The sequence below is a fragment of the Carcharhinus amblyrhynchos genome, chromosome 25, assembly GCF_965287045.1.
Source record: "Carcharhinus amblyrhynchos chromosome 25, sCarAmb.v2.hapA, whole genome shotgun sequence".
NCBI lineage: Eukaryota > Metazoa > Chordata > Chondrichthyes > Carcharhiniformes > Carcharhinidae > Carcharhinus > Carcharhinus amblyrhynchos.
In genome coordinates this window covers 31,663,644-31,677,312 of record NC_137348.1, presented here as the reverse complement: position 1 = coordinate 31,677,312, position 13,669 = coordinate 31,663,644, and the positions used below count along the sequence as shown (strand labels likewise).

At 41.6% G+C, this 13,669-nt stretch overlaps 1 protein-coding gene across 5 annotated transcripts in view; it reads left to right on the top strand.

The window, feature by feature from the left end:
• The window catches only part of astn2 (astrotactin 2), a 1,598,826-nt gene that overhangs the window by 1,147,235 nt on the left and 437,922 nt on the right, over positions 1 to 13,669 (top strand). For all 5 annotated transcript variants that reach the window (XM_080212454.1, XM_080212453.1, XM_080212456.1 and 2 more), the window contains one exon: positions 13,355 to 13,488. In XM_080212454.1, the coding sequence (XP_080068580.1) occupies positions 13,355 to 13,488 (134 nt within the window). The remainder of the gene's footprint in view (positions 1 to 13,354; positions 13,489 to 13,669) is intronic.

The following is a 13,669-nucleotide window of genomic DNA, read 5'->3' as shown; positions in this document are numbered from 1 at the left end:
ATAAAGTTACTGGAGACAAAGCTGTTGGTAAACTTTAACATTCATTCAACGTTCTTCTAACTATGTACAGGACAAGGCTAAGCACAAAGCTGCAAAAAGAACTATATCTCAGCGTGCGCTATTGTTATGTGATTTTTACATCCCTGATGATCAGAGCTGTTCCTTTTACAAACTCAACATTAACCCTTTACACCACACCCACGATCTCAACCACTGAGAAGAGCAACGGCAACGGATGCAGTGGAAAACCAAGTCACACCGCCCTGAGTGGGAAATATATTGCTGCACCTTCACTGTTGTTGGACCAAGACCATGGAACTTCCTCCTTAACAGCTCTGTGGGTCTATCTACATCATATTGACTGCAGTGGTTCAAGAAGCCAGCTCACCATCCCATTCTCAAGGTCAATCAGGGATGTCTTTAGATAACACTAGCCTTGTCTGCAACGCTCATATCCAGTGAAAGCATGAAAGAAAAAACCGTGACAACTTGCCACAAAATGCTAGACAATTTACACATACATAATAGTCAGCGTCATTAGGCATGACATTATTTTGACAGCAAAAGCTTGGCGAATGTTTGTTTCTTTTATGCTGGGATTATGGCTCTCGAACAAGTGAAAGCTCTAAGCTTTTATCACATACTTCAATCTGCCCTCAGTTCCCCTGCATCAATCTGCCACAATATTTACTGGTACTATAGATATAAAGGCTTTCGCTCAGTAACTTGAAGCAAATGATCAAAAGCAAAATCAAACATCAGTTTCAATATCCTAACCACTTGTGATTCATAAAAACCTATTTATCTTGCGATTTTCGTGACATTTTTGATCCAATGCTTTATAAGTGTTTGGAATTACAGTGATATGAATTTGATTTGATTTATTTATTGATGTCACATGTATTGATAAACAGTGAGAAGTATTATTTTTTCCGCGCTATACAGATAAAGCCTACCGTTCATTGAGTACATCAAGGAGAAGGAAAAGAGAGGGGGCAGAATATAGTGTTAGAATCAAAGCTAAGGTCAGCTTATATAGTAGGTCCATTCAAAAGTCTGATGGCAGCAGGGAAGAATCTGTTTTTGATTGAGTTGGTACATGATCTCAGATTCTTGTATCTTTTTCCCAATGGAAGTTGTAATTGGGATAAGCGCACAAACTGGGAACAATTGCTTGCAGTAAGAGCTGAACATGACCAGTAATTGTTATATATGGAACCTGTTGCAGCAACATCTCAAAAATAGTGAAACTTACAATGCATGCATGATTTTGAATGAACTTTTTCCAGAAAATAATTGTTAGAAGTATAGAAAATTATAAGACTTAAATTCAACATGCGCCATGAGAGTAATCTTTCTCAGAAGTGGTTCCATTTACACTATGACTGCCAACTAATAAACCAGGAAGTACTCACCTGAGGAGTTGCTTTGAAATTTTAAACTTGTAATTCAGCATTTGAAGTTTAGAACTGGCCCACTCTGTATGCAACTTGTCTGCAGGACAACGCACCCCAAGGTCATAACAACATTTGGAAGAATCGTTGAGGATTAAAAGGGACCCACTGCAATGTATAGGGACAAAAACCAACCAGTAATATCAGAGTCAATGGCCAAGGTGAGACACCATTGTAATTTTTCTAATGACCATATAAGGATGGCTTGGCTAACAGACTTAGGGAAGCATCTCTACTAAAATTGCAGCTTGAAGGTATCTCAATAAAAGTAGGGGAAAGAGCAGTGGAGCAGTACGTAGGATTCATAGAATCCTGACGGTGCAGAAGGAGGCCATTCGACCCACACATTTTTGACACTCTTCCAGTGCCTCTAATTGGATGGATATTTGGTTTTCAAGCTGAAACCTGGGGTCAGATTGTTCGGGCTCCCAGCTGCATTGTTTGCTAGCGGCGCGATTCTCTGGTCCTGCCACTGTTAATGGGAACTCCCATTGCCATCACCCTGCGCCAGCTGGAAACTCGCGGTCAGGGGTGCACTGCCCGCAGGACCAGAGAATCGGAGAATTTCGGCCCTGATGTCCAGCAGCCACTAATAATTGGATATTAGTTTGGCTCGCAATGTCATCAAACAATGTTCAAACATTCACCTTTCTTTGATGGACACTGGTGCATACCCATTACCTTTCCCCAGTTATTGTTAGAGTGTAATAGATGCCAGAGTGCGGCGATTGGGGGATTTTCACATTAAACTTTAATGATATAAACCAGCAACTCAGTGCCACTGATAAGCACGTTAATACCTATCATAAACTGCAAAATGAAATTATTTCTTACCTGAGTTTGGAATTTGATGGCTTGATTTCTCTTGGTTCAGGCATAGAAACACACAATTAGCCCACAAGCTGTATAAATGAAGAAATTCAGCTCAACAACAAATATTGACAAGATTTCTATTTTAGCTGGAAATCTCTTCCTTGTCATTTTAATCTTGCATCAGTGCTGATGACCTCCTGGAAATAGAAAAGTTCCTAGATCTTAAGGAAGCAACATGGTCTTGATAAAATCTTGTTAGCAATGAGATGAGGAAGTGACAAATTAGATTAATCCAAGTTAGTCAGCTTAATATTGATGGAATGGATGCTAACGTCACCTACGGTAAACCTCTGATGACGATGTTGGATGCATGCAGAGGGAGAAGGTTTGGGGTTTTAATTTGATGATTCTGAGATGATCCAATATTACAAACAGGGTTAGGAAAGTATACGCAATAACATCTGATCTAATTTACTGAGCCAGATTTTGGTGTGAGCAGCAAACAATGGCATGAGACATTCATTGTGCTTGCACTGGTTTACCAGATTTCTATGATCTCTTTATTCACTGAAAATTCCTGTCAGACCAAAATCCAAAACCCCCAGAAGTGTCTATTGTGTCTCTGGAACCTGTGTGAACAGTATGGACAGGTGTAAATGCAAAATACTGCGGATGCTGGAATCTGAAACAAAAACAGAAAAGTGCTGGGAAATCTCAGGTTAGCAGTGAGATGAGGAAGGCAGGTCTGACAGCATCTGTGGAGAGAGAGTAAAGAACAAAAATATTACAGCACAGGAACAGGTCCTTTGGCCTTCCAAACCTGCATCAACCATGCTGCCCGACTGAACTAAACGCAGCCCCCTCCACCTTCCGGGGACCATATCCCTCTTTTCCCATTCTATTCATAAGACATAGGAGCAGAATGAGGCCACTCGGCCCATCGAGTCTGCTCCGCCATTCAATCATGGCTGATTTTTTTCTCATTCCCGTTTTCCTGCCTTTTCCTCATAACCTCTGATCCCCTTATTAATCAAGAACCTATCTATCCCTGTCTTAAAGACACTCAATAACCTGACCTCCACTGTCTTCTGTGGCAAAGAGTTCCACAGGTTCACCACTCTCTGGCTGAAGAAATTCCTTCTCCTCATTTCTATTTTAGAGGAACATCCCTTCAGAATAGAGCCAACATTTCGAGCCTAGATGACCCTTTGCTAGAGTATATACACAGAGCATATATGTGTGTATTTATATATATTTGCATGTATATCTCCTGAACCAGTCTGGGAAAGGAATTGATAATAAGCAGCCAGAACCTTCAGGAAGCATCAATTTGGATACCGAATTCAATGTCAAATCAGGTAGAGGAAGCAAAATAAAGAGGGGAAGAAGCATTGGATTAAGGGAGTTATAAAACAAGCTTAAAGGAAAAGTAAAAACATTGACACTTTTGTGTGTGTCATAATAATAAAAATCTGAAGGAATCATTACAATTAATTTTCTGCATCCTCGAGGTTATTTCATTGCAATTCAGGCTCTATCATTGAAAGAGTACTTACACCAGAATGGACAAGCCCTACCCTTTCCAGATAAGTTTAGTGTCTGTCAAATAAGTACATCAATCTTTTGTCGCAACATGTATTTTAATGGTGAATCTTTAGGCAAGGTACCACTGGTGAGCAGCTTCTGGATGAGGAGGGCAGCTTGGGCAGCAAATTCCTGGCTTATACATTTAAGGGCACAAATATTGTCAGCATTATTTGCTGTGCAATTCACTGTCTAATAACTCTGAGCATTGCTAATCGTACCTCCTGTTTTGACAAAGACCTGGTACCTAGAATTCTACAAATCTTGTGGTAGCTTAAGTATTGCTATCAAATCTTCCAGTTAGACCAGGAATGCCTGCCATAGACACTATTATTACGTGACCACGGACTGTTTCTTTAACATTTGATAGAGGGCAAATCCAGAAGACGCAAATGATCCCATCAAGGTTATCAAAGGTAAAGGCAAAATCCCCCAGATGCTGGAATCCAAAATCAAAAACATAAAATGCTGGAAAATCTCAGCAGGTCTAAACAGCATCTGCAGAGAGAGAATAAAGCCAACGTTTTGAGTCTGGATGACCCTTCGTCAGAGCTCAATGGTCACCCTGAATCGAAATGTTAGCTCTATTCTCTCTCCACTGATGCTGTCAGACCTGCTGAGATTTTCCAAAATTATTGAAGGCATTGTTGCAGAGACGAGACTTGACAGCGTCATCGTTCTGCAAATAAGGCCAAATTCTCCAGCTTTAAGCCAAAGTGTGCTTTCTTTGCTGATCACAAATATATGATCTTTTACTGTTGTATGTCCTCTGCACTGTCCGTGTGGCATTTACTGCAATAAAAGTACCTGGAGGGCAGCGCAGTGGTTAGCACTGCTGCCTCACAGCGCGAGCGACCCGGGTTCAATTCCCACCTTGGATCACTGTGCAGTGTCTGGATGTTCTCCTTATGTCTGCGTGGGATTCCTCCGGATGCTCCAGTTTCCTCCCACGTTCCGAAAGACATGCTAGTTAGGTGCATTGGCCATGTTAACTTCTCCCTCTGTGTACCTGGACAGGAGTTGGAGTGTGGCAACTAGGGGATTTTCACATTCACTTCATTCCAGTGTTAGTGTAAACCCTCTTATGACACTAATAAGTACAATAAGCCTTTAAAGAGTGGGCAGGTTTTCCTGTCCACTCCATAACCAGGGAAGTGTTAAGAATAGATCAATCCAGCGGCAACACTAATGCCGCATAATACTCTAGTCAGGCCCTAAATGGGAGGCCTATGTTCATTTTTCACCCAAAAAAGAGCATAAATGTGCATAGGAAAGAGAACTAAGACATGCAATATAAGTGTGAAGAGACTGGTTAGGTGCATCGGTCATGCTAAATTCTTCCTCAGTGTACCCGAACAGGAGTTGGAGTGTAGCGACTGAGGGGATTTTCACAGTAACTTCTTTAACTGCAGTGTTAATTTCAGTCCACTTGTGACACTAATGAATAAACTTAAACTTTATAAATTCAAATTATTAGCTGGGAGTCATTACCCGCATATGTCAAGAGGAAGCTACCTTCACGTGATCATTTTCAGCTGGTACCTTTGCTGAATAGATGGAGCCAGAGCTCATGGCTCTTCAGCTTTACTCGTGTTCTCTGCATTAACCCTAACCCTAACCCTCACCCTGGAATCTGATGGCAGAAAAACTGATACATTTCTGAAGGTGTATCTCTGTGATTTAGAGGAGGCAAAAATACCATCATTGTAAAATTGCTCCTGTCATTATTGAACTTTATTTCTGACGCATGTGGCAATATCTCTCCTGTCATTCTGCTGTCATTGGTTTAATATATAAATTAGTCGAGAGGAAATTTCTATTGTGTTGCTCTCAGCGTAGGTTTCGAGGCAGGAGGAAAACGCAGATTATATTGCCGATAGCTTAAAAAGTGCTTTTTTGCTGGATTTCTGACCTTAAAAGGGAAGTTCATTATGGCGATAATGTCCCTAATCATTCATACAGCAGATGGACAAGAATGGCGGTGCGCCCAAAATCAAAGTGATATATGTCGTTTCCCATTACATTGTTCAGTAACAGCGGCAAACCTTAGCTTAATGGATTGCATATCTACCCATACTTAGGTGGCTGGCTTGTGAGAGTCCACTTTCAGGAAGAGGCCAAAAGAGCTCTCTGCAGACAGTCTCCACTTTCAGACAGTTGGGTTTCCTGATAAACCTGGATGGATTCCAGATGGAATCCATCCAGGATATTGCTTTCATTGGAATTAGATTCCTAGACTGTCCCAGGACTAGCCTCCCTGTCAGAGGTGCACTTTGTGGACAGTGAGAAACAACTTGTATCTTTTTCACCAGTCTCCAGTATCCTCGCCAGAAACTACCTCTGAGCCCCTGAGATGAAATCAATAGCCATCTTTGTCAGGTCAGTTGCCAAATCCCTTTATGAAATCCCCTGAAACTAATACATTGATCACGCAATCACTTGTGTATCTCAATTGGTGTCACTCAGCTCGGCATCATCACAGGGCTCTCAGCGGCCAAAAGACTGAACGATATTCAGGGAGGCATCACGTTACAACAACTGGCCCACTTTTGACATTGAGAACAAACAGAACTTTAATGGTCAGGGTACGTGTCTGCGGAATAGGTTAGCACAAGGGTAAATGATGTTCAGGGAGATTGTGATATACAGTCAGACTGACATTACCACAGATTTTTAAATGTGAATATTACTTCAAATTCAGTGATACCCTGTCCTCAGATATCTTGCCAATTGGTCATTCTGTAGACAAATTAAATTTGCTGTGATGCTTTGATAGCTCAGTGCTTGTGCAGGTGACAAATTTTCACCTACGATTGAGGCGGACAGGAATCACCAAGGTTGAGTGCTGCCAGCCTCCTGACTACTCATTCTTTTCAAAGGAATGGCTTAACAATCGCTGAAAAAACTGGTCTAAATAATTAGAGATGTACCTTTGGAGAATGTAGAAGATGAAAAATGCCTCTTGCAGCACTGGAAAATTGGAATCTAGAAAGAAAAATGACCTCCACAGTCCTGTCATTGAAGATAGATAAACTGCAGAGCATCATTTTCTCGGACAGCTGAGGGAGAGAGCACTGAGCATAGTTAACCATAACAGGAAAGGTTTAATTTGATTTGATTTATTGTTGTCACATGTATTAGTTTTCGGTAAAAAGTATTGTTTCTTCTGAGCTATACAGACAAAACATACCATACATAGAGAAGGAGACAGTGCAGAATGTAGTGTTACAGTCATAGCAATGGTGTAGAGAAAGATGAACTTAATGCAAGCTAAGTCCATTCAAAAGCTTGACAGCAGCAGGGAAGAAGCTGCTCTTGAGTTGGTTGTTATGTGACCTCTGATTTTTGTGTCTTTTTCCCGATAGAAGAAGGTGGAAGAGAGTTTGTCTGGGCTGTGTGGCTCCTTGATTATGCTGGCTGTGTTTCCGAGGCAGGGAAGTGTAGACAGAGTCATTGGGTGCTTGGATCCTGAGACATCAGCGCTAATGGGACCTCCTTAAACTTGGGACGTAGGATGAAAATGGCAGTTCCAGAGAGAACAGCTATAATTTTTTTAAAAATTGAAATTAAAATGAAAACATGTTCCATTGATAAGTCAATTTTGCGTATTCAAAAAAATTAAAAACATTTAATCATGTGAGAGTTTCTGAGAATCAGTGACTGTTAAGTTTTATCGTGGAGACATACGTTCTAGCCTGACATGTCATAAGTGCTTCGTAGAAGTGCAGAAGATGAGAAAAGACTACCGATCAGTTATTTCTGATAGATAAGGGAATTAAGGGTTATGGGGAGAAAGCGGGAAAGTGGAACTGAGCCACTTCAGATCAGCCATGATCTTATTGAATGGCGGGGCAGGCTCGAAGGGCTTGATGGCCTACTCCTGCTCCTATTTCTTATGTTCTTATGAGTGTAGAAGCTGGGGACATAAGAACATAAGAAATAGGAGCAGGAGTAGGCCAACTAGCCCTTCGAGCCTGCCCCGCCATTCAATAAGATCATGGCTGATCTGTCTTGGCTCAGCTCCACATTCCCGCCCTCTCCCCATAACCCTTAATCCCCTCGCTTATCAAAAACCCATCAACCCGCGTCTTAAAAATATTTAGCGAGGTAGCCTCCACCACTTCAACGGGCAGAGAATTCCAGAGATTCACCACCCTTTGAGTGAAGAAGTTCCTCCTCAACTCCGTTCTAAACCGCCCCCCCTTTATCTTGAGGTTGTGCCCCCTAGTCCTACTATCCTTTCTGAGCGGGAAGAGTCTTTCCACCTCTATCCTATCCATCCCATTCATCATCTTATACGTCTCAATGAGATCTCCCCTCATTCTTCTAAACTCTAACGAGTACAAGCCTAATTTATTCAGCCTCTCCTCATAGCTCAACCCCCTCAACTCCGGCATCAGCCTAGTAAACCTCCTCTGCACTCCCTCCAAGGCCAAAATATCCTTGCGTAAGTACGGCGCCCAAAATTGCACACAGTACTCCAGCTGCGGCCTCACCAATGCCCTATACAGCCGCAGCAAGACCTCCCTACTTTTATATTCAATCCCCCTCGCGATGAAGGCCAGCATCCCATTCGCCTTCCTGACCACCTGCTGCACCTGCAAGCTGGGTTTTTGCGACTCATGCACAAGGACCCCGAGGTCCCTCTGCACCGTCGCCTCATGCAGTTTTTCTCCACGTAAGTAATAGTCCTTCCTACCATTATTCCTACCAAAGTGGACCACCTCGCACTTGCCAACATTAAATTCCATTTGCCATTTCCTGGCCCATTCGCCCAGCCTATCTAGATCCTTCTGTAGACTCTCCCCACCCTATGGCAGAGGTAAAAGAAAATGCAAGTACTAAAAATTTTAAATAAAAACGGGAAGCACATAACTGGCTAAGTGGCATCTTAAAGAAAAAGAGTTGCTTTTGGATGGTGTTCTCTATCTCTTTCTTGGCTTCAAATCCCCTCCATTAAATAAAACGCGGGCAATCTCTCGGTCCTGATTTCTGTCTTGCAGTTTGCTCAATGTACATTCCATACTCTTTTGTTCTTATTCTAGGTTTTTATTTGTCTTATCACACATGGTCCTCCCCCTCCTCTCTTATCTCCTGTTCTATCTTTCCTATAGCATTTGTACCCTGGAACATTCAGTCCTGCCCCTCGCTTAGCCATATTTCAGTAATAGCTATAATATTTGGGTATATATATAATATATATGGGTACTCAAGTACCCATCTATGTCCTGAGTTCATTTGCCTTGCCCGTCAGACCTCTTGCATTTAAATAAATGCAATTTAATCTAGACTTCCCTTGCTCTCTGCCCTGCTTTCTAAGATCATCTGTCCGGTCATGTTTTGTACACTCTCCCTATGGTTTTAATTCTCTTAGCCTTCCTGGACCCATTCACTGAGTTCTCCATAGTGTCTATACTCTGTATTGTGACCCTTTTTGACTTTTAACTTTGCTTTCTCTGCCTTTCATTTTTCCTCTGACTGCCTTTTGTTTCTGCCCCTGCTTTACTTCCTTCTAACTCCCTGCATTGGTTCCCATCCTCCTGCCACATTAATTTACACCTTCCCAACAACACTAGCAAACACTCTCCCAGAACATTGGTTCCAGTCGTGCCCAGGTGCAGACCATTCAATTTGTGCTGGTTCCACCGTCCCCAGACCCAGTTCCACTGTGCCGGGAATTTGAATCCCTTGTTCTTGCACTGTCCCTCAAGCCATGTATTCATCCTGGCTATCCAGACATTCCTACTTTGACTGGTACAATCTGAGATTACTGCCTTTTGAGGTCCTACTTTTTTGTTTAACTCCAGTGTGTCAGGTGTCTGTAAGCATATATGTGTGTGTGTGTGTGTGTATGGAAGTGTGTGTGCACGTGCATATGTTGGGTATGTATCTTTGGGGGCATGTGTGTGCAAATGGGGGTGTGTGTGTATATATGTGAACGCTCATCATAATGTATTAAGTTCAAAGATGTGAGGGTTAGGTGCATTGATCATGCTAAATTGCCCCTTAGTGCCCCAGGATGCATAGATTAGAGGGGATTAGCAGGATAAATATGTGAGGTAATGGGGATAGGGCTGAGGTGGGATTGTTGTCGGTGCAGACCTGATGGGCTGAATGGCCTCCTTCTGCTCTGTAGGGTTTCTCTGATTAATGACCCTTGGGAAAGTATCAATATAGAGCTCCAATGAAACTGCGTGAGCAGATATTTTCTGCCACTCGGTGACGGTTGCAGCTTTTTAATTTTAATTTGCAAAGATTTTTTTTTAAAGACTTTTCAAAAATTTTTAAAGTATTTAAAAAATTCACATCTTGACATTTAAACAGACCATATCCGCCCTTTAGGAGTGTGTACATCTCTGTCGATTTGTTACTTCCTTCCTGAGGGTTCAGTCCCTTTCAAGAGTAAAAATGGGGTCTGTTTGAACACAGCAGTGAGTTCATATGGTCTTACTGAGTTTGGCTTTCCTTCCTGTGTGACTCACAGTCCCACCCTCTTCAGCCTGTTGGCAAAAGTTGGACCTGTTGGAAACTGGCTGGGACCTGGGTCCTGCCTGCCATTTTTACAGGTCCAACAAGCTAGGGAGATGGAAAAAAATCACTGCTTATGTGGTGTCCTCAAACAGTCTGCAAGATGTGCTAGTTTGGTGCATTGGTCATGCTAAATTCTCCCTCGGTGTGCCCGAACAGGCGCCGGACTGTGGCAATTTTTTTGTTTATTCGTTCATGGGACATGGTTGTCACTGGCTGGGACAGCATTTGTTGCCCGAGAGCAGTTAAGAGTCAACCATATTGCTTGTGGCACTAGAGTCACAAGTAGACCAGACCAGGTAAGGATGGCAGATTTCCTTCCCTAAAGGACATTAGTGAACCAGGCAACGTGGGGATTTTCACAGTAACTTCATTGCAATGTTAATGTTAGCCTACATGTGACATGAGTAAATAATAAAAAAAATCCACTGAAGTGGGTAATATGGATTCCATGCAGCTTCAACAAACAAATATACAATTAGCTTTATGATTTTTTTCAATTTACCACATTCGTATTTTAAATCTTTGAACCAATAATAGCAATTGCATTGACATAGTGCCTTTAGTGTGGTTACATCACCCCGAGTCACTTCGCTGGCATGTTATCAAACAACATTTGGCATTGAGTCAAACATCCATAATTGAACATCATTTGCCTTCAAACAAACCATTACTTTGCCCTTCAATCCTCCCACCATCCCCGACACCTCCACTTTCTACTGGGAGATTTAGCTTTTCTGGCAGATCTTGTATCTCAGGCAAATCCTAATTCTTACTGAATTCTAAAGAAAGGTTTTACGAAAAAGTTGAACACCTACTCGTATTCTTATTAAATGTTTTCAGGTAAACTCACCACACTGTTGAGGAATTGTGTTGTGGAATATGTTACTGTTCTCTTCCTCCACCAGTCTGATACTCCAGTTATACCCCACCATTGTTATTGATACAAAGCAGTCATGTCAACTGCGTAACATTATTCAAATGTTATACAGTTCAAAGTCAGTTGAAAAGTCCAAAGAGGTAACCTCATTGTCATGGGTTATGCACATCCCAAAATCTGAAAACAACCGATTCAAGAACTGTTTCTTTCCTGCTGTCATCAGACTTTTGAATGGTCCTATCATGTATTAAGCTGACCTTTCTCTTCACCCTACCTGTAACTGCAACACTATATTCTGCACCCTACCCTTTTCCTTTTCCCCTATGAACTTCATGAACGATATGTTTTGCCTGTAAATTGTGCAAGAAACAATACTCTTCACTGTATCCCAATACATGTGACAACAATAAATCAAATCAAATCCCACTGTGAACTTCATATGGATCTTAAAATTTCTGTCCAAATGATACAAAGAACTGTGCGGTGACTTTTCAAACTTCAATTTTTGGTCAGTGGCATTAAAAAGGAGAGTCAATGGCTCCTTCAGCTTTGCGTTAACACAAACATGCAACTAGCATTTGGATGTCAACCATCTGTCAATTTTAGTGGTGCCTTTAGTATAACAATGTCCTTTCTTTGCAACTCTTTCTGAATCTATCCATGTTGTGGTCAAAGGGACCCTTTGTGTTCATTACAGATTTTATTTATTTATTAGTGTCACAAGTAGGCTTACGTTAACACTGCAATGAAGTTACTGTGAAAAACCCCTGGTCACCATACTCTGGCGTCTGTTCGGGGAACTGAGGGAGAATTTAGCATGGCCACTGCACCAAACCAGTACGTCTTTTGGGCTGTGGGAGGAAACCAGAGCACTCAGGAGAAGGTGCAAACTCCACTCAGTGACCCAATCTGGGAATCAAATCTGTGAGGCAGCAGTGCTAACCACTGTGCCATCATGGATGGTACAGTTTCCACCATCCTCACTCACTGGCACTGATTGGAAAGTAAATGTAGGAAAATCACCTTTGCTTGAATATTCCCACAGCTCTTTTCCAGAATTTTTGTACTGGAGCAATAATTATACTTAAAACTGTTTGAAAATGAGGAGATGTAGAGAAATAAAACATGCATGGTTGAATATTGGTTGTCTACAAGTGTAGCTGTTTCAGATGCACGTAATTTTGTCCTTTCAATATCGTCATCACTGTATGAGAAAACAAATAGCATCACACTGAAACTTGCTTAAGCCAGGATTATCCAGAGAAATGGCTTTTTAATCCTGTTATCTCAGCAGAGTGATTTCATTAAAACCATTTGATTTGATTTATTATTGTCACACATATTAACATACAGTGAAAAGTATTCCTTCTTACGTTCTATACAGACAAAGTATATCTTTCATAGAGAAGGAAATGAGAAAGTGCAGAAGGTAGTGTTACAGTCATAGCCACGGTTTAGAGAACCAGATTGCTATTGGAAGCGCTACTTAGATTGGTCAGGGCAAAAAGAGTTACAGACCACCTATTTCCAAATGTTACTTAAAAATGCAGCCAACCACTAAGTAACATCTGCCTTCACAAACCCCAACATCCCGTTTCTTGCATGTTGAAATATGTGCAGGATTGTTTGCTATAATTTCTTTCCCCTTTATTTTTTTTCTCTGTTTACCCAAAAGTAAATGCTCAAATAATTAAGTCAGCATGTGTTCCTTAATTCTGAAGTAACGTGACACCAATCCATTTGAATGAACTGTGTTTTTTATTCTCCTAGATTGCCTGTTGTCATGCAATGTTTTTTTTCCCCTAACTGTAAAGATGTGGATTAATCAAGGAACACGGGAGGGCAAAGAGAGAAAATGAGATGTTACCAATTTTAAAGATGAGTGCTGTTTAACTTCAGTGTTAATTGTGACTTGGAGATGCGGATGGTGTGAGATGGTCCACTGATTCCCGGCTTGGACCAGACGTGAATTTTGTAACCTATGTTGTCTTTTTTTAAAGCCATTATGTTACAGGGCAGGAAATGAGACTGACTCACTCGCTGAGTTTGAGGTTTGACGCTTTTTTGCCACCCACCTGTTGTAATTGTTTTGCAGACCTTCAAGACTGCACTAATGAGCTCCTATTGGTGCTTGGGGAAGGGTGATGTCATTGATGACTGGTGCAGATGTGACTTGAGCGCATTTGATGAAGATGGACTCCCAAGCTGCAGCTCGTTACCTCAGCCTGTGTACGTATCCTAATAGCATTTGTAATCACCTTTGAGTAAGGTTTTACAGATCCCTGATGTTACAAATCCTAGTGGCTCTAAAGTTCCATAAGATACCACCACAGTCTGAGCCTCTTTGGCACAGTTGTAGCAAAACATTGGAGCACAAATGAGTCAGCAGGATCAAGTGTAACATTTTATG